Source organism: Tenrec ecaudatus, chromosome 1 (assembly GCF_050624435.1).
Source record: "Tenrec ecaudatus isolate mTenEca1 chromosome 1, mTenEca1.hap1, whole genome shotgun sequence".
NCBI classification, from domain to species: Eukaryota; Metazoa; Chordata; class Mammalia; order Afrosoricida; family Tenrecidae; genus Tenrec; species Tenrec ecaudatus.
Window position 1 is genome coordinate 230,509,477 of NC_134530.1, and position 26,658 is coordinate 230,536,134.

Sequence of the window (26,658 nt, forward strand, 5' to 3'; positions counted from 1 at the left end):
AACGGTGTCGAGAACAGAAAGTATGTTAAGCAGGTTTTTCAATCAGTTGTGCATGAATGTTGCACATGTGCACACACACACACACTATGATAGTTAAGTTTATTGTGCCAACCTGGCCAATAGGACCATGTGGGATTAATCAAGTCACAGTTTGATTGGAGGGCAAAGCAATAAATGGCTCTGCAAGGCCTGCCTCCTTATCTCTTGCTTTCCGATCAGAGCATGCTGGAGCATGCGTTCTGCTGCTTTAGCTAGTTCTCTGCCTCAACCTATGAGCTACACTGCCTGTGGGCCAGGCCAACCTGTGGATTGTGTAGCTAGGGCTCCTTCGAGACCTGCTTTCGTCATGCTGTACACTGTTTGAGCTTGAGGCTGATGGATTCTGTCACCTTGAATTGCTTGCTTTTGATACCCTGTCCAGGCCTGTTTTGCTAAGTTCCCAAGCTACTGACCGTTGGTGGCCCACCCTGATGTTTGCTGTCTGTGGGAAGATTCTGCTTGCCTTGCCCAGGGAGGACTCTGCTGTCTGCTTCCTTGACCTTGGACCTGGCAACCCATATGAGTTGAAGAACTTCTAGTATATTAGCTGTTCCATGAAAGTGAGTTGAACTGAGCCCTCTGTACTGCTGTGTGGACTGATTAGCTGTTATTTCCTTCATATGGTATAAACATATATATATAATCATAAGTGTCCTGGTTTCATTTCTCTAGAAAACCCTGCCTAACACAGAGACACACACCCCACCCAGCATCACCGCATCCAGCGTCATACTCTGGGAGCAAGAGGGTCAGGCAAATATCCCAGGACCTGCCTAGCTAGGAGCACAGGGTTTGCTCTCTATCTGTGAGATTTATTTAAAAGATTATTTTAAATGTTTTAAATAAATTTTTGAGATGTAAGTATTGCCAGGGAGAGGAGACCTCGTAATATAGTGTTTATGTGCTGGGCTGCAAACCACAAGGTCAGTAGTTCAAAACCACCATCAGCTCCTCCTGAAAAAGACAAAACTTTCTACTCCTGTAAAGAGTTATCATCTCAGAACCCCACAGGGACAGTTCTACCCTGCCCGATACTCGATGGCAGTGAATTTGGTTTTGGAGTTTTCCAGGGGTATACCTAAGGTCTGGCAGGTCTGGCGTGTGCTCTGAGAACCCCATAAAGTGGGGTGCCCCTGAGCAGTTTTTATTAACCCTGTACTTCCCAATGCCCTTCCTCAAGGAACATTAAGGGTCATACGCCTGGGGGGATGGGCAGGCAGGAGGGGGGGCACTTGTGCCCTGGTCCAAGTCCAAGAGAACCTCCAGATGAGATAAAGAATGACTTTCTGAGGTGCCACAAACATGAAAGGTGCCTGGGTGGGGTAGCCGGACAACAGGGAGAAGGTGTTTCTGCTGACCCTTGATGGTGTCAGAATCTCAATATCTATTCACCGGGAAACTGGGGGCAGGAGCACAACGTAGAGACTGCCCCAGCTGCTCATTACACTCCCTACACTCCTGTTTGGTTTTTCTTTTTCTCCCTCAATTCTCAGTAAAGACAACTGCTTCCCCCCTGTGTGCTCCACAGATCTGCTGGGTTTCTAATTGGTACGCCCCTCCTAGGCTGCTGTAGCCTACACACCACTATATTCTCTCTAGGCCAGAAGAGATGGTCTTGAGATAAGTCTGAATCTCAGTTGCTCCGACGGAAAGTCCAGCAACACCAGATAAAAGACCCATCTATAGGCTCACTCCCTGGGCAAGTCTGTCAAGTCGCTTTGAGTAGAAGTCACAACAGAGTCTTGGAAGATCTATTCCTCCTGTGGAGGAAAGGGAGACCAGTCTTGTTGTAAGTGGTGGAGTCAAGCCTCCTTTTGGTGAAGTTGGGGGTGATAGGTCAGCACCCAGCTGAGAACACTGCACACAGGGGATTAGGATGAGAAGTTGGGGGACCCCTGCCTAGGTGATTCTTGCCTAAGTGTCCTTAAGTTTTGCTCCCAAGATCTTCTCTCTGACAATGTACAAATAACCAAGTCTCTAGAATGGCTTTTTTCAACCCTATTTACTAAAGTTTCACCTTCCCAGCATCCTGAGGCATAGCGCTAGAAGGTTAGTGTTGGGGAGAGGAAAGGAGGGGCTGTAGCTTGTGCCCACTATTCTCTCTCTTTCCCAAGAGAGCCCCATAAACATTCTCAGTGACGACACATGGGGAAGGAAGGGCTGTCAGTCCAAATGGCTTGCCAGAGACCTCGCTCCTGGAGAGTCTCACTCGTTGGCCCTTAATAACCCCCTTAGAGTTCTAGATCCCTTTTGCTGTCTGCATCTGGCTAAGTTTAGCTCTGAACTTAGAAATAAATATATAAATCTCTAAAAAATCAATCTGTTCCTTAAAAAAAAAAATCAATCTGCTCCTTTAATACAAGATTATTTGGTAAGTTAAGTGGGGGGGGCGGGGAGGAAAGAAAGAAAATGGGAGAGGCAACTCATCCTTGGTGAACAATTTAGAAAGACAATGAGCTGTACAGTCTAATTTTTCTCTCCCAGTTATCCAAGCTTCCCGGCTCAGAAGAGGATGTGACAGAGAAGATTGTCCTGCTGGCCACTTCCAAAGATCTACAATGCCAGACAAGCAAGAGATGAAGGAAAATGGATACCCCTGGGGCATATGGTGTCTTATTTGGGCCAAGAAACTGACCTACTCACTCATTCAGCCTTTAAATAGACACACACACATCAGAGCTGTCCTTCCTAAATACCATTGAGTCAGTTCTGACTCATGGTGACCTCACAGATAGCAGAAGGAAACATGGCCCAGTCCCCTACCATCCTAATAATCATTGGTATCTGAGTATTTGAGCTCATAGTTACTGAAGAGCAAATTGCACTCAACTTTCATCTCCTGCTTCATACCATGTGTGGGTGTTACTTGTTAGCTAGAGAGGGAATGAGTCAAAAGGTGGACAGCAACAAGCGGGTGTTCTGGCTCATTCCCACCCATGGTGGTGAGAAGGGATGTATTAAATGAAAGAGGGCATCTGCGGAGCAATGGGAGGGAGGGTAGCCATGTGAGTGCTTTGTGGGGAAAGGTCAGGCACGAACTGGCATCTCATCACTATTCAGATGCATCCCACCCGAACATGAGGCAGTGCATGAGCAGAGAAAAAGTCATTTTAAAAACCATCTAATCATAATTGACTTAAAAGACTAACCCCATGAGAGAAAATGCCCCATGCTGTCATGCCAACGAACAACAAAAGGAGGAGTTCCTGGGGTCTAGGACTATCCAAGGACGCCTGATGAAACAGCAGTTACATGCCCACCTAGTACAAGAAAGGATGGCAGTTCAAACCCAGCAGCCGCTCCACAAAAGGAAGATGTGGCCAGTGGCCTTCATAAAGATTGCAGCCTTAGCATCGCTATGGAACTGCCCTACCCTGTCCTGTAGGGTCACCAGGAGTCAGACTCAGCTCGACAGCAGCGAGGTGTGGTTGCTTGATCAGATTATCAACCCCTCCAGTCCATTTCAAAGGCGAATTTGAAATGCCTGGGTCAGCAAGCCTCTGCAGACTTAACGCTGGGTCTGCTGGACATGAAGTGCTGAGATTGCGTCAATGAGAAATGTCCAGTCAGGAGAACAAGCCAGCCCCTGGCAGCATATTTTCCGTCTAGATTTGGTCTTGCGGTCAGAACTGCAGTTTACACACTTGCGACCAGCCAAGGCTGAACAATGATCACGCTCTTACACAGGGGAAATCTGACCTTGTCCTAAGCAGTCAACAAAAGCCAGTGCATAGTGGCAGGACGTGTGGGAGGTTCTGAAGACACCCACCATGAGCTTTGGAAAGGACGGGCTAATTGAGGCATGACTTTGAGGAGACAGTAAGTTTTATCCACTAGCCACCTTCCTGTAGTGGGGACTAGCATTTTGCACATGATTCACTAACTCTCTTTAGCCCACTTTCACCCAAACTCTTACCACAAAGGAAATGTATTGTTACTGCAGGTTAAATACAGGAGGGCATTTTATTCCTGGAAAATAAGCCTAAGTGAGGGTCTCACTACACCTCGGTGATGTTTCTCTTCTTTCGGGTTCTATAGGAATCCCATGATGCTGCAGGCTAGACACTGAGTGGTGAACCACAAGGTCAGTGGTTCAAATTCACCAGCTTCTTGATAAGAGAATGATGAGACTCTCTGTCCCCATAAAGATTTACAGTCTTGGAAACCCTAGATCAAGTCACTAGGAGTCAGAATTAACTTGATGGCAGTGGATTTTCAGCTTCAAGAGAATTAAATGCAGACCCTTGTATAGTGAAGAAGGAGCATTTTTCTATTGGGTATGCTTTTCAAATTTAATAATAGCTGCATGGCACCTAAATATCTCATAATAGTGGGGAGAAGAGCATTACAATTCATCCAAATTGTATATTTCAAATTTTTAAGAGAAGATGCAAAATAACTGTCAAAATATATGATGGTCTTTAAACTAATGCTTACAAGTCCATTAGGTTAAAAAAAAGCAGGCATATTACTAATAAAAGACTTTTTAATACACCATTTTCAATGGACAGACCAGCTAGAAAGAAATTTAACAAAGATCCTGAAGGACTAAACCCCACAATCAACTAATTTGATCTCATAGACATGTACAGAACACTCCATCCAACAACAGCATGGTAACCATTTTTTCCAGTGTGCATAGATCACTCTTTGGAATAGAATATATGTTAGGCTATAGAGCAAGCCTCAAGAAATTTTAAAACATTGAAATACTACAAAGTATTCTCTCAGATATCAATAATATAAAATTAGAACTCAATAACAGGAAGAAGAAAAAATCAAATACATGGTAATTTAACAGCACCCTGCTTAAAAACTACTGGGTAATAGAGGAAATAAAATTTTAAATTGTTAAAGTGAAAACACAACATACCAAAACCTTTGGGGCAGCAACGGTACTCGGAAGGCAATGAAAAGCACTAAGTACACACATCAAACAAGAAGAAAGAACCAAAATCAACACCTATTCCCCAAACCCCAATGCTCAGAGAAGGAATAACAACAACAACAACAACAAGCCAACAGTTACCAGAAGAAGGGAACTAATAAAGATTGTAATAAATATACAAGGAAGATTCTAAAAGTTTGTAGAAAAATTCCATTATCCTTTGAGATCATTTTATCTTGAACTTTTGAACCCCCTTATAAATGAAATATTTAAACTATATAGAAAGAGTCAACAAGGCTACCACAACCAACTGCTCTGATCAGGATCCCAGTAAAGGTTCTAGACAGAGATAGATAAAAATAAAAAGAGACCAGACTTGTTGGTCTGGTAGAATCTAATGGAATCTCTAAGCCCTTTGACACCCCTCAAGCCTAAAACTGAACCCACCCCCAGTGGTCAACTTGAACCAACAACTGAACAGTCCAATGGAGTGAAGGGTAACACCAGGTAAGAAGGTATTCCTCAAAACAATCAACCATCATAGTCCAAAGCGGGTAGCATTTCCCCCAAATCAAAACTTGGAAGGTGTAAAGAATCAGGAATGAAGGGCAAATAGAGACAGGGCACCCAGGGCAAAGGTGGGAGGAGTGCCTTTACATCGAAGGGCAAGTGAAACAGGTCAAAAAGCAGAGAATGAACTGCTGAATGGAAGACTATTTCGATCTCTGTAAACTTGTACCCAAACCACACGAAAAGTAAAAAAAAAAAAGACATTCACAGCAGTAAAATGACATCTAATCATTAGTAAGTTCAAAGTCATGTAATATTACTTTACTATTACTTTAAGCAATCACCAAATCAGAAAGAAGAAATCAATCAATTATAAATCTTTAGGAGAAAGGTCAAGTTGAGGAGACTGAGGTACTGTTTAAGAGTCTAAGTCTACTATAATCTTGAAACCAAAAGGAAAAGTAAATTTAATTTACTGAGCTAAAAATCCAACCCAAACTCACTGCCATCAAGTCGATTCCAACTCAGAGCAACTCTATAGGGCAGGGTGGAAATGTCCCTATGGGTTTCCAAGACTGTAACTCTTTAGGGGAGTGGAAAACCTTGTCTTTCTCCCAAGGGGTGCATGGTGGTTTTGAACTGCCAACCTAATGGTTAGCAGCCCAACACATAACCACCACAACACTAGGGCTCTTTATTGAGCTATAAAATGCTTTTAAAAATCTGGACACCCTAATGTATATAGCAAAGAATCCTGACAGCATATTGGGTTCAGTGCTAGGCGGCTGACTGAAAGGGCACCATCTACTCTGTAGAGAAAGACAAGGCTTGCTGTGTTCCATCAAGATGTACAGCCTCAGATCAGTCCTACTCTGCCCTAAGTCCCACTCTAGTGTAAGCAGTTGTCGTAGTCAAAATCAACTCAATGGCAGTGAGTTTTTTAAGTGTATACAGCACTGTGCACTGAACCCCATAAATGTTAGTGTACCCATGTGCTCTTATAAGAGCAAAGATGTTTCTTGGATGACGAAGGTGCAGCTGACCCCAGCCAGGGTATTTTTCATCTTTTGGCATCCCTGTGAGAGCTGGACAATAAAAGAGGAACACCGAAGAACCGATGCATCCAATAGTGGTGTCCTTGTAGACCAGCAACTACTGAAGAATGCCCAACTCTGTCTTGGAAGAAATACAGCCAGGATGCTGCTGCTTAGAAGCGAGGATAGCCAGACCTCATCCCACCGACTTTGGGAATGTTAGCAGGAGAGGGTAGTCCCTGGAGAAGGACACAGTGCTTGGTAAAGTCAAGGGTCATTAATGGGATGGACTGCTACCGTGGCTGCAACACTAGGCTCAACCACACCAACGATTGTGAGGATGGTCCAGGAGTGGGAATTCCGTGTTGCTTTGCTGAGTCAGATCCCACAGCAAGCAGCAACAGCAACCACACGTGCTAGGCGTCTTTCATACCTTCAGAGGAGACGGCCCCTGACAGCACATCCAGGCGGACCTTTTCATCCTCTCCTGGATGCCCATCTAACAACGGAACTCTCGTCACAGTCTTAATAATTTCAAATGAAAGAGCTGGCCACAGACTTAATCAGCCGTAGAGGGAGAGGTGTGCTAAGATCTATTTGAGCTCTCACGAAAGGCTAGCCCTCAATGAAACTGAAGGACGCTTGTATATATGTGGGTTGAATGTGAGAATGTGGGGAAAGCGACTGCCCGCTAGGGCGACTGCGATCTCTCATGGGAAGACATGGAACGAGTTTGATGATACCAGAGCCGGCTAATTACCTTCCCCTCGCTAACTTTTTTATCTGTAGAAAGGTTTCATCTAAAAATAGATAAAATGTATTCAAATACTTTCCTGAACAAAGCTAGGTGTTTTCTTCATCCCTTTACCCTCCCCCAATACATTCCAGAACGACATAGCATTCTTCCCAACAAAAAATCAGGGACGAAATCTTGATCTTTGTGCAGTGATTGCCTTGGCAACCTCAAATTCTCTGTCACAAGAGCCATGTTAAGGCAAGAAAAAAGCAATAATGTATTTGTACAAATCATAATTACAAACCTTTACATGAATCATCCTCGATTGGCTGCTTGAAAGCTGTTATGTCACTGAAAGTGCAAAGAAATAAAACCACTTTATCCTGTTCATTTCGAATTGGAGCGATTTTCACAAAGAACCACACAGGTGTCCCTGAAAGGAATAGCAAAAGGTGGTCAGTATCTGCATTCGGCTTTGAGAGGCTAAAGAGGCAAAGACTTAGGAATGAGTAGGTACCAATATGAATTATTTTTAAAAACGGACTCGTTCCTTCAGGTGTCAGGGCATCACACCCCTCATTTCTTTTCTTGCTAGAATGAAAACTTTTGCTGGAACCAGTTGGTGGGAGGTTTCTTCTGTTCAAAGGATTTCATAAAAGCAGATGTCTTATCCTAACCCTTGTGACACTGTGAGAAAATGGCTGTAAATCCCTTTAAATCTTATAGAAAAAGCTTTAACCACGTGAAGACTAATCTTGGGCCACACAGGGCAACTAAGTAGTGGGGGCCACAATGGAAGCTGCCAATCGCGGCCAACAGCCCAGGCAAACTCCAATTTCAAATTCCATCCGATGCTAAAGAGTCCCAGTGCCGAAATCCAGTTTAGGAGTCTGTCACTTTGATCCAAAGTCTCAATCAGCAATGATCAGAACCTGCAGTTCTCAATCCCTCTCCCTAGAAGAGAAATCCAAAGGGTCCAATGCCTCCTCCTGATTCTCCCAGCTGAGGCTCCTCAGCAAAGGAAGGGCCTCCATGAAGCTGTGGCTGTGACTGCATCCATGTCTAGTCTCAGGAAGCCCAAGGAATGTGTGTAAACGGCCAGCCCTTGCTTCTGTGGAGAGCGGAGGTTAAACAAGGTCTTTCTGAAACACTGCCATGAACCACAGAAGAAGATGGACAGACTTTATCTGACTGACTCCACAGAGGAAGGTCACCAGTCAGGTACCTACGGCCAAATGCCTACACTAAGTCAACCTCTGGCCTCCAAAAAAAGTAATGACGGAAAATAAACCAGTGTTTTCTATCCAAAAAAGGCCTTGCCTCTCTTCTGTGTTCAGTATGAACTGAGACACCGAGCAATGGTGTGTTCTTTCCTTCTCAGTTCCTGTCTCTTCGCACATGCATCTGGCACGCATAATAGTCGGGGGGGGGGGGGGCTATTTGTCATGTTCTTCATAATTGAAACAGCACATTATATACTGTTGTATAATCATTTTAAAATTAAAATACAGTAAAAATTTCCTCACGCTCCATGTGCTAGATAAGCTCCCCCTGTATTCAGCATTTTATGTAATTTATTTTATGAGATAGCAACAAGAAAACTCACTAAACTTCTTTAGAAAGAAATGAATCCCTTCAGTGAACTATGGAATGATATAATGTATCAACTCCCAATTAATTGGGGGGAAAAAAGAACACCTAAGGGGTCATCTGGGTCTTTCTGTTTGCAATCACATTAAACTCTTACTATACAATACAAATAAACAGACACCTCTGATTAACATTAAGATTAGCTAATATAACTTGAACATAGTTTAAAGACTGGGCTTTGCTATTTAGTCATATATTTCACCATCCTAAAATGTGTGAGCAGGTAGTTAGTAGATCAAATGAAAATCTTTTCTCCTTAAAACTTGATTATCTACATATTTATCTGAGGTTAATTTTACTCCTTCGTCCAATTTGTTTCCACACCATGACCAGCTGCCAGTTTCGATTTGCTCAGCGAAGATGAACTGGTTATTATGTCACCCTAAGAAAGGGGCATTGTGAAAGCACAATCCACTAGCTATGCATCACACCTAGCATTTAGAAATCCAGAAGAATGTGACCTGTGGATTAGCCACTGAGCTTTAGACACTTGTGTTCCTCAGTCACCTCCTCAGATCGGGCAGCGTTTTAAACCATTGTTGCCATAGCGGCGGGAAGTGTCCCACTGATCAGGCTATACGTACAGCTCTTAGTTGTAACGAAAAGCAAACACATTATTTAATTAAAAATATTCTCTCTAAAGATAACGTTAAACTGGTCATTTTAGTAGTAGTAATAATAGTTGTAAAACACTGCTAACCTATCCAAAGAGTAATAACTCAGCTGAGAGGCCCAGCTCAGGAAGTCCTGCAGCAGGAGGCTTTACTGCTAGAATCCCCAAACCATCTCCTGCACCTGGACAGCGTAAGATTGCCCGCACACGTGTTCCAGTTGGGACTGCCCATCTGATCTTTCCATGCCATGTGTGGCCACCGGGGTTGATGACACCAGCCCACACCCCCCATATGGTGAGAGCCATTGCCTTAGTCATGTGTTATTTTTCATTTTTCCTCAGGTCCAGTTTACCATGAACTGTTCCTGTATCAATGCTTACAGCAGGCCAATGCTTACAGCAGGGGTCCTCAAACTTTTTAAACAGTTCAGTGTCCCTCAGACCCGTTGGAGGGCAGGACTATAGTTTAAGAAATAACTATGAGCAAATTCCTTTGCATACCGCACATATCTTATTTTGAAGTAAAAAAAATGGGGCAAAAACACCCAGCAGGCTGGATAAATGTCCTCACTTTAGAGGAGAGCACTGAATACACAGCTTGGGGAGAGGGACATATTTGATTAGAGCACACAGGAGCAAACAAAGAAGGAAGGAGAGAGAGTGGAACACATCCTGGCCCACCAAACCCCGAAGATGATATTCCTGCTCAGAGCAGCCAATGCCAAGAAAACCACAGGGCCGACCTCACCATGAGACATGACATCCCTCACTGACTCACAGCGCTTTGGAGGACAACACTGGAGACACAGTGCAGGAATTGTGTCCAATCTGACCCCGCCACACGGAGGCAAAACTCTAAGGGTGTGCAACAGAACAGCAATGGGAGTAGAGCAATGAAGTCCCCAGGGAATACCAAAAATAGACTTTGGGATGAGGGCATGGTACCCCATCAGACTATCCAGGAAAACACTCCTACAGGTCAACAAACAGACCTTGAACTTTTATAGGCTTTTCTTTTCTTTGCCATTGGTTTCCATTGATGTTGTTTTATTGCTTTGTTTTGCTCTGTCTTGTTTTTGTGCATATTATTGTCTTTGCATATCTAGTTAAATATAATAGGTGGGATAAACAATCTGGAAGAGAAAACCAGACCAATGATCAGGCAACATGGGAGAGGAGGAGGCAAGAGAAAGAAAGTGGGAGTTAACAAACCCAGGAACAAGGGAACAACAAGTGATCTAAAATCGATGGCAAGGAGGGTACGGGAGGCCTGGTAGGGCTTGATCAAGGGCAATGCAACTGAGAGGAATTACTGAAACCAAATGAAGGCTGTACATGATAGTGGGACAAGAGGAAAGTAAAAGGAAATAGAGGCAAGAACTAGGAAGCAAAGGACATTCAATGAGGTCAAAATACAGGCATGTACATATGTAAATATACTTATATTTGATGATGGGAAAATAGATCTATGTGCATATATTTATAGGTTTAGTATTAAGGTCGCAGATGGGCATTGGGCCTCTACTCAAGTACTCCCTCAGCACAAGAACATTTTGTTCTATTAGTCTGACATTCTGTGATGCTCACCTTCCTAACACAATCACTGAAGACAAAGCGGGTGCATAAGCAAATGTGGTGAAGAAAGCTGATGGTACCTAGCTATCAAAAGATATAGCATCTGGGGTCATAAAGGCTTGAAGATAAGCAAGCCGTCTAGCTAAGAAACAACAAAGCCCACATGGAAGAAGCACACCAGCTTGTGTGATCACCATGTGTTGATGGGATCAGATATCAGGCATCAAAGAACAAAAAATCATATCATTGTGAATGAGGGGAAGTGCAGAGTGGAGACCCAAAGCCCAACTGGAGACAACTGGATACCCCCTTACAGAAGGGTCGTGGGGAGATGAGCCAGTTGGGTGAAGTATAGCAATGATGAAACATACTACTTTTCTCTAGTTCCTTAATGCTTCCCACCACCAACACCACCCCCAGTATCATGACCCCAATTCTTCCTTACAAATCCAGCTAGACCACAACATGGACACAGGTACAGATAAGAGCTGGAAACACAGGGAATCCAGGACAGATAAACCCCTCAGGAACAATACTGAGAGTAGCCAAACCAGGAGGGGAAGGGGAAGGTGTGGGGGAAAGGGGAAAACAATCACAATGATATACATGCAACCCCCTCCCAGGAAGACAGACAACAGAAAAGTGGGTGAGGAAAGACATCAGTCCGTGTAAGACATGAAAAATTAATAATTTATAAATTATCAAAGGTTCATGAGGGAGGAAGGGAGGGGGAGAGAAGGGGGGAGGAAACAAGAAGCTGATACCAAGGGCTCAAGTAGAATAAAAATGTTTTGAAAATGATGGTGGTGATAAATGTACAAATGTGCTTGACACAATGGATGGATGGATGGATGGATTGTGATAAGAGTTGTATGAGCCCCCAATAAGATGATTTTTTAAAAATTAGTGCCCGGGCTTTTCCCCCTGAAGCATCATTTGGGAAACAGGAAATTATATGCATAGCTTGGCCCTTTCTTCGCTTGCTTTCCTAGAGATTAGTCCGCATTCCTCTCTGCTCCCCTATGATATAAATGCTCCAGGGGGGGGGGGGCGGGGACAAAGGTGGTCAAAGGGGAGGCTAGGGGGTTAGTGCAAGCTGTGGCAGATGGGGAAATCTGTCTGACTCTAGGGGGTCATTTTGGAAAATCATTTGCTGACAGGCATAGACTACATCCTCTGAGGTCAGATTTCTTAGTGACAAAGGTAATTCTTTAACTTCTACTAACCAGATCCCCGTATCGGTCTCAGTGGGTTCTAAATAGAGTATTAAGCATTGTCCCTTTCCAACTTTAATAATTCGAGTACCTTTGCTGAAGAGGTCCTAGTCCATCCCTAAAGCAGGGCTATGATCTCTGGCTCCCTCTCATTAACCTGAGCCCTATAGGGGACTCACCAAATGCCGTGGGAGGCAGGGAGTCACATGTGAGGCTGTGGACCTGCTCCACACCAGGCACTGTGATGGATTTGTGCAGCATGACCATCTTAGTTGGGAGGTCTTGGGATGCTTACTGAGTTTCAATGAAAGGCACTCTAATTTTTCTTTTCTTTTTTCCCCCAAATTTTAATAAATCATTTTATTGGGGGCTCTTACAGCTCTCATAACAAGCCATACATCAATTGTATCAAGCACATTTGTACCTATGTTGCTATCATCATTTCCAAAACATTTTGTTCCTACTTGAGCCCTTGGTATCAGCTCCTTTTTTCCCCTCCCTCCCCGCACCTCCCACCCTCTTGAACACTTGGAAATTTATAAATTATTTATATTTTACACCATACGCTGTCTCCCTTCACCCACATCTCTGTTGTTTATGCCCAGGGTGGGGTGGGGGCTTTTACGCTGATCACTGCGATCAGTTCCCAGTTTCTCCCCTTTTTCCCCCACCTTCCTCCTACACTCATGGTATCACTACTCTCATTACTTGTCCTGAGGGGGTTATCTGTCCTGGATTTGGTGTGTCAAGAGCTCATATCTGTACCAATGTACATATATTTATAGGTTTAGTATAAACCTAGCCAGATTTGTAAGACTGAACTGGGGTCATGATAGTGGGGGGAAGGAAACATTAAAGAACTAGAGGAATGTTGTATGTTTTGTTGGTGCTATGCTGCACCCTGAACTGGCTCGTCCCTTCCTGTGACTCTTCTGTGAGGGGATGTCCAATTGTCCACAGATGGACTGTGGGTCTCCACTCCGACTGCCCTTATTCGGAAATGCACTCTATTTTTTGAGTCTTCACTTTTATCATGTTCCTTCCCAATCAATCTAAGAAATCAAGTAAACAACATTCAATTCTGAAACTCTTCCAGAAAAAAAGATGAGTCCTTCTTAAGCGGCAATGACCAATGATTTCAACTCTTTCCTCTTAAAAGAACCAAGTGTTGTTATCTACAATAGTATGTGCAGTCTCTATATGAAGCAATCGCCTCCATGGAAGTAGAATGCTTCCATTCTCAGACCCCCCTGGCCCTCTAGAAGCCCCATCGTTCCTCAGGAACCTTTTGACGCTGGACTACAATTCATCAGCCTTGAGCCAGAGGCTGGACTTCAGGGGGCCTCTCTGAGCTCGGATTCTGCCACAAGCTCCATCCCAAGACACAGGAGTGGCAGTGAATGCGGGGATATTAACATACACTTATCAGGAAAATGGAGTTAAAGATCTGCCTCCACGTGCACGTGGTCACCATGGAAGAACAGCATCCGGCGTCCTGTTTCTATGAAAAGGGACAAAGGGTCGATAAGAAACCCTCTATATAAGAAGATCGATGCACAAAGCCAGGAAAACACAGCCCCTGACAGCCTTACTAGTGGCCCAGGCTGCCGCCAGAGGAGGCTCTTTACAGGCCATCGTGCCAAAGGGGGCAGGCACTCCATCCCGACGCCTTCTCTGATCGCTCTGTGATTCTCATCCTTTCTGTCGCTCCCTTGAATCATGTAGTAATGAACTTGACAACCTACCCTGGCTTTGGAGTTCCTCAGCCCTGATAGCCAGCTGATACAACAGCAGGAACAGGAGAACCAGGGACCTCCAACAGCCTTCATCCTACCGCCGGCCTCTCTATAACCAGGCAGCTGGACCTTGAAACCGCATCCAACACAACAGAACCAATCAAACCAGTGTGCACTGACTCTCAGAAAGGGCAGCGTGGTGCTAGCACATGCTAGACTAGAGGATGGTAGCTTTCCCCAGGAAATAAATTGGTTGATCCAAAGTGTCCTTTTTTGTGACAAATGATAAATGCAGAAAGAAAAAGGCAGCAGCAGGAAGCCACGGCGGATATTGGCCCATGAGAATCTCAGAATTAGAATCCCAAGCCTTGGGTTTGAGTCCTATCTCTCTGTTTACTGCATGTCTTAGCCACATCACTTTACTTTCTCTCCACCTCAAGTTCCTCATTTGGAAGATGTGAAAACACATATGTCTGATCTATAAGTGTCTTAAAACTATTACTTTCCTTCAGGGTACATGACATGGGGGTGATATCTGATCTCCCTGGCTGTCCTATTGCCATGAGGCAGAGGTCAGACATGCCTACACCCTCTGCCCTGCTTTGCCTATTCCGACACCAACCATTCCTCCTGGACACTCTACTCCCACGCTGGGTTTGATAGCCTGTCGCAATTACCATACAGAATTCACAGGCAACACTCACAATGATGGGGATTTATTAGGGAAGTTAAAAACCAGGACCAGAAAATATTAAGGATACTGCCATTGGTCACAGTAACATCTTTCCTCAACCTGCAGCCAAGTCTCTCTCTAGTCCTCAGCCTCTCAGTCATGTGGTCGCTTAACCTCTGCCTCCGTGGGCCAAGAAGCCAGCCCACTGGTCTGCCTCACAGTCTTTTTTTTCCTTCTTCAGCTTTTTAAAAATCATTTTACTGGGGGCTCGTACAACTCTGAAAACAATCTACACACACATCAACTGTGTCAAGTACATTTGTATATTTGTTGCCATCATCATTCTTAAAACATTTGCTTTCTACTTGACCCCTTGGTATCAGCTCATTTTCCCCCTCCATCCCCCACCTCCATCCTTCATGAATCCTTGATAATTTACAAATTATTTTTATGTCTTACACTGTCCAGTGTCTCCCTTCACCCACTTTTTTTGTTGTCTGTCCCCCAGGGAGTGGGTTATATGTAGAACATTTTGATTGGCTCCCCCTTTCTACACCACCTTCCCCTTACCCTCCTGGTATTCCTACTCTCATTATTGGTCCTGAGGGCTTTATCTGTCCCAGATTCCCTGTGTTTCCAACTCTTCTATGTACCAGTGTACATCCTCTGGTCCAGCCGGATTTGTAAAGGTAGAATTGGGATCATGATAGTGCGGGGGAGAAAGCATTACAGAACTAGAGTAAAGTTGTATGTTTCATAAGTGCTATACTGTACCTGACTGGTGCGTCTCCTCCCCGTGCCCCTTCCGTAAGGGGATGTCCATTTGCTTACAGATGGGCTTTGTGTCTCCACTCCATACTCCCCCTCATTTCACAATGATATGATTTTTTTGTTCTTTGATGCCTGATACATGATCCTATCGACACCTGGTGAATCACACAAGCTGGTGTGCTTCATCCATGTGGGCTTTGTTGCTTCTCAGCTAGATGGCCACTTGTTTATCTTCAAGTCTTTAAGACCCCAGATGCTCTATCATTTGATAGCCAGGCACCATCAGCTTTCTTCACTACATATGCTCATGTACCCGCTTTGTCTTCAGTGATCCTGTCAGGAAGGCGAGCATTATGGGATGTCAGGCTAATAGAACAAAGTGTTCTTGCAGTGAGGGAGTACTTGATTAGAATGCCTCACAGTCTTATAGTCTTGGTGCTCCTCTGTTCTGTCTCATGTTCTCGGTACCGCAGTCTCTGGTACCTTTGGTCTCAGCCTCAACCCCTACAGACAGAGATCTTTAACATGTTCCACTGGTGGCCCTTCTGCCTTGATCCTGGGATTCTATCTTCCAGTTTGATATGGCTCTGACACACAGAGCAATGGCTTTGATGGAGGTGTGGTTCTGTATTCAGCAGACCACGTGCCCAAGGAAACAAAAAGTGGTACCTTTGTTCACACTGTCTAGTAGGATTGAAATGATAAAGCTCACCCCACAAAACTCGTTTAATGATTTAGAAAAAAGAGCATGTCGATAGGTGTTTAATGAAACTCTGAGACTGTCTCTATGGTTCTATCTTTGCGTTGGAAAGAGGGCCAGACATCTCCATAACAGAAGCTAGAAAAATCAATGCTTATGACTCAGCATAATTAACTTTTTATTGAAGGGCATAAAGCCAAACTTAAAATAATGGGCAAGAGTCACACTGAAGATGAGAAGATACTATTGTGTAAAGATGTCAAATCTCCCCCACTTTATATATAAAATTTGATAAAATTTTAACAGAACTTTGATAGTTCTTTTTCCCCCACTCCTTAGAATGTAGTCATTTTACATTCAACTCCAAAATAAAACTAAATATTATAACAATAGTCAAGAAATTTTTGAAAAGAAAAGTAATGTGCGGAAGGGGCCCTTACATAATTAAGATTCACTGGCCATTCCATTCTGCGGCATACACTCAAAAGACCTGAAAGTGATGACACAGACAGACATACTTACAATGGTGTTCATTGCAGCATTTCTCACAATAGTCAAAAAAAGTGGAAACAACTCAAACATTCAGATGAAGTAATGAAACGTAGGACGTACACCTAAGGAAATATCACCCAGCCGCGAAAAGGAATAAAGTCTTGGTGCATGCCACGACAGGCTGAACTCCAAAGACATTATACTGAGTGAAGTAAGGCGTGCATGAAAGGGTAAATATTGTATGACATCACTTACACGAAATAAACAATGATGTGTAAGCCATAGCAATCAGTGTCTATCAGGGGTAAGAAGGAGGGGAACGTGGGAGGTTTTGCTTAGAATTCATTGATGGCCATAGGGTCATTATAAGTCAGAATCGACCTGATGGGAGTGAGTTTTTGTTTGAACGTTAACACTGGTGTGATAGGTAGGCTTATTGTGCCAACATGGCCAATGAACACAGGTGGGATTCATTGAAGGGCAGAGAGCTAAATGGCTGGGCAAGCCTTGCCTTTCTTGTCTCTTGCTCTTTGCTTATCAGACCAGTGTGCAGCTGCCTTAGCTGGTTCTGTGTCTCAATTTACAAGCTACACTACCTGTGGGACACCTAACCAGTGGACTGTGTCACTGTAGTTTGAGGGTCCTTCAAGACCTGCTTCGCCACACTACTGGAGTATGCATAGCTTGAACTGCGGGCTGTTGGCTGCTGTCATCTGGCTGACTGTTGGTGACCTGCCTTGCTGTTTGCTGCCTGTGGCCAGATAGCCTGAATTGCTCTACAGAGGACTATCCGGAGACCCTCAAGACTTGAAGGAGTGCCAGTGTATTAGCTGTCTCATGGAAGTGAGTTGCATTGAGCCATTTGTACTGCTTTATAGATAAATTAACGGTTTATTTCTTATGTTTTATATATATAATCAATAATGTCCTGGTTTGTTTCTCTAGGGAATTCTGTCTAACATAATTGGTCTCCAACATCAGCAGTTTGAATCACCAACCGCTCTGCAGGAGAAAGACAGGGCTTTCTACTCCCTTAAGAATTCATCTGAGAAACACACAGGGGTAGTTCGACCTTGTCCTAAAGGGTCACTCTGCGTTAGGGTCAACTCAACGGCAGTGAGGTGGGTTTGGGAGTTGTTGACCGGTGGTGGGCTAGCTTGGAAGGAGGGAGTGAGAATGTTGCACAGCTTGAAGAATGTAATCAAGGTCACTGAAGTACACACATTCCATTGTATGTTGTGTTTATATGTATACAAAGGGGCTGTAAAAATCCATGGGAAACTGAAATTCACAGGCATAAATAAATACGTAATAGAATGGGGACGAGCCACTGGCATGAACCCAAAGTAAAGAAGGACAATGAAAGAGTGTCATCTATTGAGCACTTCCGAGGGCTCGGAGGTGGACTATGAACTGCAGTATTCTCCGTGTTTTAAGGATGTGGAAACCACATGGATGAGTAAAAAACAAACAAATTTCAACTCATAGTGACCCTATGGGACAGGACAGAATTGTCCCTTTGGGTTCCCAGGGCTGTAATTCTTTAGGAGGACAGAAAGCCTCACCTTTGTCTATGGAGGACCTGATGGGGTCTAACTGCTGACCTTGGGGTTAGCCATTCAGTGCACAATCCATTACGCTACCTCTACAGCACTCCCCTGAAACTGTCTACAGGAAACCCATAGATGTGTAGAAATATAGTCTACAGAGAAGAGGACATTTCAAACCAGAAGACAAGATAGACGATTTAATAACTAGTGCTGGGATAACTAAATAAGCAATATAGAAAACTGAATTAAGTTAGATTGCTTTCTCCTCTCATTGATAAAAATAAATTCCAGAGGCTTTAATATTCTAAATGGCCTAGTACTGAATTCTAAAAGTAACAGAAGGAAAAATTGAAGAATGTTTCTATTATTTAAATGAGATAGAAACTTTCCTAAGAATTACATAAAGCTCAGAAATCATAAAGGAAAACTTTGACACAAATTTTTTCTAGTAGAAAAGTGGGTAAAGGAGACATTGTACAGTGTAAGATATAACAAAATAATAATAATTTATAAATTATCAAGGATTCATGAGGGAGCGGGGAGGGGGGAAAATGAGGAGCTGATACCAAGGGCTCAAGTAGAAAGCAAATGTTTTGAGAATGATGATGGCAACAAATGTACAAATGTGCTTGACACAATGCATGTATATATGGATTGTGATAAGAGTTGTATGAGCCCCCAATAAAATTACTTAAGGAAAAAAGTGACAATGACAAAAAAAGTATTTAAGGCCAAATTATAATAGGAAAAATATTTCTCAATATGTGTATGACGTAGAATCAATATCCATTAGCTATAAGCAGTTCCCAGATTGGAGTAAGACAATCCATTAGAAAGCAGGTAAAATATGATTATTTTCCCTATTGAATTTGTGGTCACACCAGACTCTAAAGCTTTGAAGGCAGGGTCAGTTTCTTACATCTGTATCTCCATGGCCCACAGTGTCCAGCCAGTGCGAGGCCTACCAGTTGCCTTTGGATCAGCTTGGATTCATGAGGCCCAGCCCTATGAGTGTCAGATGCAACTGTGACCCACCCCCCACCCCCGGGCTGTCAACAGTGGACTGCTGCCCCTTTCTGCCACCCAAGCTCTGGATGAACTCACGCCTCCGGACGAACGCTGAGCAAGTTAGCCTGGGCACCACCCAGGGAATCCTGCTAAAGACTCGGTCAGCAGCCACTCCTCACTGGTGACACCCTTCCCTAGGCATCTCTGATGGGGAAACTGGGCCAGATCTCCAGAAAGGGCCACCAGTCACAACACAAGGCTGAGTCCCAAGCTGAGGAGAGTGAGCAAGATCGCGTGCTGGTTTCCCATAGGCTGATACTCTTTACCTTGTTTGAAAAGTGGAAAAACCAATTGCCTAGCCCAACAGTGAGCCTGCAAACATTTACTGAATGACTCGATTAATGATGAATGAATATCATCGATGTCGGTCCCCTGATGGCAGTGGCTCAAGCACTCAGCTGCGAACAGAAAGGCCAACTGTTCACACCTGCCGAGGGGTGCGGGGAGAGGTAGTGGTCTACTTCCACTAAGATTTACAGCCTGGGAAACCTTACAGGGCAGTATTGCTGTGTCCTATAGGCCACTGTGAGTTGGGATTGACTCAGTAGCAGTGGGGTGAGTTTTCCAACATTGATGGAAAAATGAGATATAGCACACTGAACCTGAAATAATAACAATACAAAACACGTGGCATTACAGAATAAGAAACCTTTCAAATAGCCCATCCATCAAGATATATACGTGCATCTCATGTATTCATTCCAAACCACAGTGAGGCCTTCTGAGAATACCCCCAGGTCCGCAAAAGGAAAGGCCAAACATTAACATGGTCAGTGGATGGATGATACGTCCATTTTTTTAAACAAAGATTTCCTTGCAAATAGAAAAGAATGGGAAAGGAAAAAGAAAAAAAAACAAAGGAAAAAGAAAAAACACAAGTGGAAAAAGTTTCCACTTGGCGCAGTGGATTAAATGCTGGGCTGCTAATCGCAAGGTCAGCGTGGCGGGGGGGGGGGGGCGGGGGGCAGGCGGTGGGTGGAACACTGAGTCTCTGCTCCCATAAAGATTCAGAGGCTCGGAAAACCCTGAGAAGCAGCGCTACTCTACCCGCCAGAGTCCCTGAGAGTCAGACTCTAAAGATCAATAAGACAATCACTGGAATTGATAGAACAAGTGATTCACACCCAGAGAGGGGATCTTAAGTGAGCCATCAATAGGGGAAGCGCTTCAGTCAATAGCATCCTAGAAACGCTCATTACATTCACCAAAACTTAATTGTCGGCAACCTCATAATTTTTAGCTGACGCTGTTCGCTGCTGCCGAGGTACACTGAGTCACACGCTTCTGCCTGCTGCTGCATAGGGACTTAGACATGGGCTCACTTCTTCTGGGAAACTGTCTAGCAAAATGTCCCAGAAACAGGCCCCATTCGGTGACACAGAAATCCTCACCTTCGAAGAAATGTTTTAGAGTGTTGACAAGTTTGGGGCAAAATGACATTCGCCTCTTTAATCCGTAAAGAAAAACGAAGCCCTCATAAATACCCAGTAGCAGGAGCAGCATACACAAAATTCTTCCTAAGCTGTATTTCTGAGGACTTCTAATAATGAGGAACAGTTGTGTTAAAAATTTAAATGAACTTGGTTTAAAATGGTGTGCACAGCAACGTCCTAATTATGTAAAACACGCCCATCCAACAGCTAGAAGGGAGCACACCACAATGTGAACTGATGATTACTATGATTACTTTTTTGAGTCTTTCGGGTGATTTTCTTCTTAATGCCTATGTGTAGTCTCCATATTTTTTAATGCACTAAAATGAAGTCAGAAAAGTATTCTTTTAGGTTATGAAATTTCAATGTTTTTAACCTCAATGGAAGTGGCTTGTCCATCTTAAGATTCTGTGTTGCTTTAAAATGGGAAGGATCCACTCTACTGAACAATGCATGGTGGGAGAGAAGCACACTCTGGCCACCACAGAGGCGAAGAAGAACACAAACTCCTTCCTCCTGCCTCTCTGTACCCCATCCTTCTCTCTACAGTTGGCTTAAAGGGGAGTCTCTCCAGTCAGCTCAGGCCCACCCTCTGCTCAAGTCCCTCATTGTCTTTCCCTCATCTGATGCTTGATAACTACCTATTTCCTTTCAAAGTCACTCACCAAGCACTCACCAACCCCCCACTCTTTGCCTGCCCTGTGCTATACTCCCTCCGGGCTGGCTGGGAAGCTCCTTCTAGAGGGGCTGTGGTGTCCACAGGTGCCGTCAACTTCTAGGAGAGCCAATCAAAGCAGACACCTCATAATCTCTTATCTCTTATTTACACCTGTGTACATGCTCTTGTCTAGTCCGAAGTGAGAGACATCACTGGGGTAATGGTAGTGGGGGGTGAGGAAGCCTCAAGGGACCAGAGGAATATTGTGTGTTTCATCAGTGCTGTACTGCATCCTGATTGACTCATCCCTTCCCTGTGACCCATCTTTGGGGGATGTTCCATTGTCTACTGCTTTGAGTATCTGCTCCGACTCCCCTCGTTATCAACCATATGGGTTTGTTTGTTTGTTAGCCAGTCCCATTCATGCCTCATGATTGCACAGACTGGTGTGCTTCTTCCATGTGGGCTTGTTTCTTTGCTGGATGGCCACTTGTTTCATTTCAAGACTTTAAGACCCCAGACACTATATATTTTAATAGCTGGGCACCACCCTCCTTCTTCACCACATTTGCTTAAGCACCCATTTTGTCTTCAGCAATTGTGCCAGGAGGGTGAGCATCCCAGATTGCCAATTTGTTAGAACAAAGTGTTCTGTATTAGGGAGATTATGAGCAGAGGCCCAAAGTCTGTCCACTACCTCAGTGTATTTCCATATAAATATATGTACATAGGCAAATACCTCTATTTTTATAGATTAATGTATTTACATATGGACACACCTATGCTTATATCTCTATCCATAGCTTTGTTTCCTAGATCATTCCTCTGTTTCCCTTTTACCTTCCTTCTGCCTCACCATCAGGCTTGCCCTGCCTCATAATACTTCCTCTCAGCTTGATTGCTGTTGTGCCAGCACTCCCAGGATCTCTATGTCTCCTCATTGTTGATTTTAATTCCCTAGTTGTTCCCCTATCTATGGCACTGTTTGCCCACCGCACAATTCTCCCTCCAAGTCCCCTTGGGACCATTGGTCCCGTTGCTTTCTCCTTGAGCTTGGTTCCATGCTTGTCTTATGTAAGTAGGCATACCAACAATGGCATACACCAAACAAATACCAGATGGGTATGGAGCAGAAGAAGGCTGAGGGGAGAAGGGGAGGCAGGGAGAGCCCATCATAATGATGGACACATGAACACATGCACAGCCCTCCAGGGGAAGAACAACTTTGGGGAAAAGGAGACAGTGGTCAGTGTGAGATATAAAAATAATAATAATTGTAATCTATAAAGGGTCATGAGGGTGGGGGAGGGGAAAAAGAGGAACTGATACCAAGAACTCAATAGAAAAAATCATATATACTTGAGTATAAGTTGACCCGAGTATCAGCTGAGGCACCTAATTTTACCACAAAACTGCATTAAAAATGTGCTTAAAAACAGCTTATACATGAGTATATATAGTAATTGTCTAGAAAAGAATGATGGCAATGTATGTATAAATATGCCTGACACAACTGATGTATGGATTGTAATAAGAATTGTAAGCACCCCCAATAAAATGATGATAAAATAACATGGGCACCTTGAGACACTGCGCCTCTGCCCACTTCCAAGAAACAGCCAACAAAACCCCTTTAATCATGACACCCCATCCATAACTGATCATGGGTTGAAGCCAGAGTGCCAGATTTTCACAGAGACTGCTCTGACTCTGGCTAGCTCGATGGCGCCAACATCTGCACATCCACAGTGTGGCTATCTCTCCATCCAAGTGCCTCCTCTCTGGACCATGCCACAACCATCCAGTCGCCAGAATGATTTCTCCATTTCCAGTGCCTCTCCACAGCCTGGCTGGAGAATCATCTTTCTAAAACAAAAATTGGATTATAAACATACACTGCTTGAAACCCATTAAACTGCCTCATTCCCACCTTCCCTATATCCACCACTGCTGTTCTCACGGCCAATTGTAAGCTTTTTAATGTAGCTGCTTTGCTGACCCTCCTTAACTTTTCTAGATTCATTGCTGGTAGGTGCCAGGGAGTTGGCTCTAATGCACATCGACCCTACGCATTACAGAACCCTGAACACCGGAGAACAAAAAATTGTTCCCATGCCACTGCACACTGATTCAGCCACTGGGTCCATCCATCCCGTCTAATGCCTTCCTCTGTTTCATCACCCCTCCGCTTTACCAAACATGATGTCCTTCTCCAGGGACTGAGCTTTTCTGACAATCTGAGGAGGTACCCCCAAAAAACAAAAGTTTCTTTCAAAGCTATTCATTTAAATCGCTATCCCTCTGCATTCACAGAAACAAAAAGAAGTCTCACAGAGTGAGGTCAGGTGAATAAGGTGCATGGGGCAAGAGAGGCATGCTGGGGTTTTTTGCCAAAAACTGATGCACGGAGATTGTTGTGTGAGTAGGTGCATTGTCATGGTGGCAAAACCAATCCCCCATCTGACACGGGTCAGGCCATTTTTGTTGCATGCTACTATGCAATCAGAACCTCTAAATAGAATGCTTGATTAACACTCTGTCCTGGTGGAACACACTCCAAATGCGCTACAAGTCAACATTTTCATCCATTTGGGAAATCGATGGACATCCAGAATGAGGTTTGTCATCAATGAACATTTCACCTTTTTTGAAATGGAAAAAAACAAAAACACGTATACACTTGAGTTGTTCCCATAGTGTTGTCCATGTGAGCTATGTTCAACATCACAACAGTTTCTGTGGCATCTTTCCCAAACTGGAAACAAAATTTCCCAGCCTCACACCGCTATTCTCTTAAATCAGCAATAATTTTAAAAAATGAGGTTCCAGCAAAACTGCTTTTATGAAAAAATTCACTGTGACCAAAGAGAACCTTCCCAGGTGATGTCACTGGGTGCACTAACTCAGAGTGAGTTGTTCTATGCTAACCTAGCAGGAAAAATGTTTACTATGAAAGCTCACACAATTCCTGGGGTATTTTTTGGGGGGGGTACCCCCTCATAAGTCTAAAGTATGTAAGACAAAGTCTTGCCATCCTGGCTTCTAAGATTTCTGATTGTACTTCTTCCAAAGCAGATCGGTTTGCCTTTTTAGTAGTCCATGGGACTTGAGGATGGGCATTTTAAAATAGAGATCACATTCCTGTCTTACATGGACTTTATCTTCCAAAATCAATGAGTAAGGTAAAAATTTCACATGGCCACACTGACTTGAAAATGCCTTGCATCGCCATCAGGTAGAATCACATGGTCAGACAGCTGTGCCACTCCGGGGAGGGAAGAGATGCGAGTTCTTTGGGAGTACATCTGATTAGCTGCTTGGCTTGCATGATAGACCATGTCGACCCAAAGGTATGATTGTTAGCTGCCGTCAAGGCAGCCTCCAACACACAAGGACTCCAAACACCATGCAATAAAACATTGCCCCATCCGGCAAGGGCCCTGTGATCAGCTACAGAGCGTGCCGCCGTGATCCCCGGGGTTTCCAGTGGACTACCTTAGTCTTGGAAGCCCTGCTGAAACTTATTCAGCATTCCAGCAACCTGCAAGCCTCCCCTGACAGCAGAGTGGTGGCTGCAAATGAGATGCATTGGCCAGGAGTTAAAGTTAGGGCTCCCGAGTGGAAGGCAAGAATTCTCTCACTGGCCAACCACTGCTCTCTAGTAGAACCACCGTCCTTGCCCACAGGCACCCACAGCCTTGAGGCCATCAGGCTTCAAGGCTGCTGAGGGAATGGCAGATTCCCCTCACCCATCACTTGCTCTCTCTGGGACACATACTCACTGAACAGAATGATAAGCAACATCATTAAGTCCATTTAAATCATGTTTCCTATGCTCTCCTTTTCATGCCAAACTCAGATAGTGGGATTCAAGCATGGTAAATACATAGTCTAATGGAGCTTGAAAACTCTAAAGCAAAATAAAAATGCAAGGCATGTTTTCTGTAATGTGCATGTCCAATCAGTGCTCTGCGTCATGAGCCATTGGCGCTGTTCAGCACACTAAGATGTTGATGTAGAAACCTAGAGTCTGAGCACGATATGCAGATCACATCTTCACAGGAGAGGCCCACTGCTGGGAGAAACTGGAGCCTTGAATTGTATGCCCCAGAGCAGAAGGGCTGGCACAAAGCCATTTATTCCCTTTCACTTCGTTCCCCTCTGAATCATAGTAGTGGTAGTAAATAGTCCTACTGTAAACTGGAGCTAGACCAAAAAAAATGTACTGAGAAAACTGCTGGACCAACCTCTTGAAGTGCCTGATATCTAGAACTAACTTCTCAGATGGGCTCCTGCCCAGGCCTCCACACCAACAGTTCTCTCAATTCCCTGCCTCAACTTCATCTCCAGTCTGAACAGAGTCCCATCTCCTTCCAGATAACACAGACAGATGCCCTTTGCTCTACAAAGCAAAAATCTTGTCACTCAGGCATGTACTCCACCAAGATAATCACATATCCTTATGCATCATATGGGCCACTGTGGAAATGTTCTGTGGATTCGATGACCTATCAGCCAATCCTACATGGAAATAACAAAATCCCTTACAGTTCAGGCTGCAGCTGTACAACAGAAACAAAGCACTATTCAACACCAGCTCTGCTACAACCATGGGCCCTAATTTCCTCCTAATCCACCACTGATCTGTCAGGTTGTCTGTAGTGACTTCTGCGTTGCTGTGCTGTTGGAAGCTATGTCACTGGCATTTCAAATACTAGCAGAGTACCCGGCACAATCAGGTTGCAGTAGAGCTTCCAGACTAAGATCAGACTGAGAAGAAGGAACGAGCTGTCCACTTCAAAACCTTATGAATATAGAAATACTGTCAGATACTGAAGGCGTAATGAGTAGAAGCAATACATTTTCCAAGATAGTGCCAGAAGTTCTCAGGCTCCCTTTAACATTCAGTCCCAGAGAGGAGCTTTCTTCATGGTTCCAGATTTTTTCCAACTTCTCACAAAGACTACTGGTTCCTGGGTACTCCAAAGCACTGGGTGGGGCATATTTCAAACCTTTCTTTTCAGGCATAGCCTAAACCTATATAAAGATCAAATTTTAATGGCTGAAGCAAGTGGGCTTACAAACTTTCTGTTTTTCTACTTCCCATATTCCCCCCATAAAACAACAGAGTAAACTGTGTGGCTTTATCTGACCCCTGGCTAGACAAAGAAAAGGAACAACCATGAGGGAGAGGTCAAGCAAACATCTACTCTCCATCTTATGATTTGTTTCTCCAGCACCCCACTCCCAAGGTACCATAATATATTAGTCTGGGTACTTTAGAAAAACAAATCCACAGAAATTAATGTACAAGAAAG

At 44.0% G+C, this 26,658-nt stretch overlaps 1 protein-coding gene across 2 annotated transcripts in view; it reads right to left on the minus strand.

Annotated features, from left to right (window-relative positions):
- KCNH1 (potassium voltage-gated channel subfamily H member 1) overlaps positions 1-26,658 on the minus strand; it is a 500,025-nt gene that overhangs the window by 419,326 nt on the left and 54,041 nt on the right. For both annotated transcript variants that reach the window (XM_075540569.1, XM_075540568.1), the window contains exon 4: positions 7,512-7,640. In XM_075540569.1, coding sequence (XP_075396684.1) covers positions 7,512-7,640 — 129 coding nt within the window. The remainder of the gene's footprint in view (positions 1-7,511; positions 7,641-26,658) is intronic.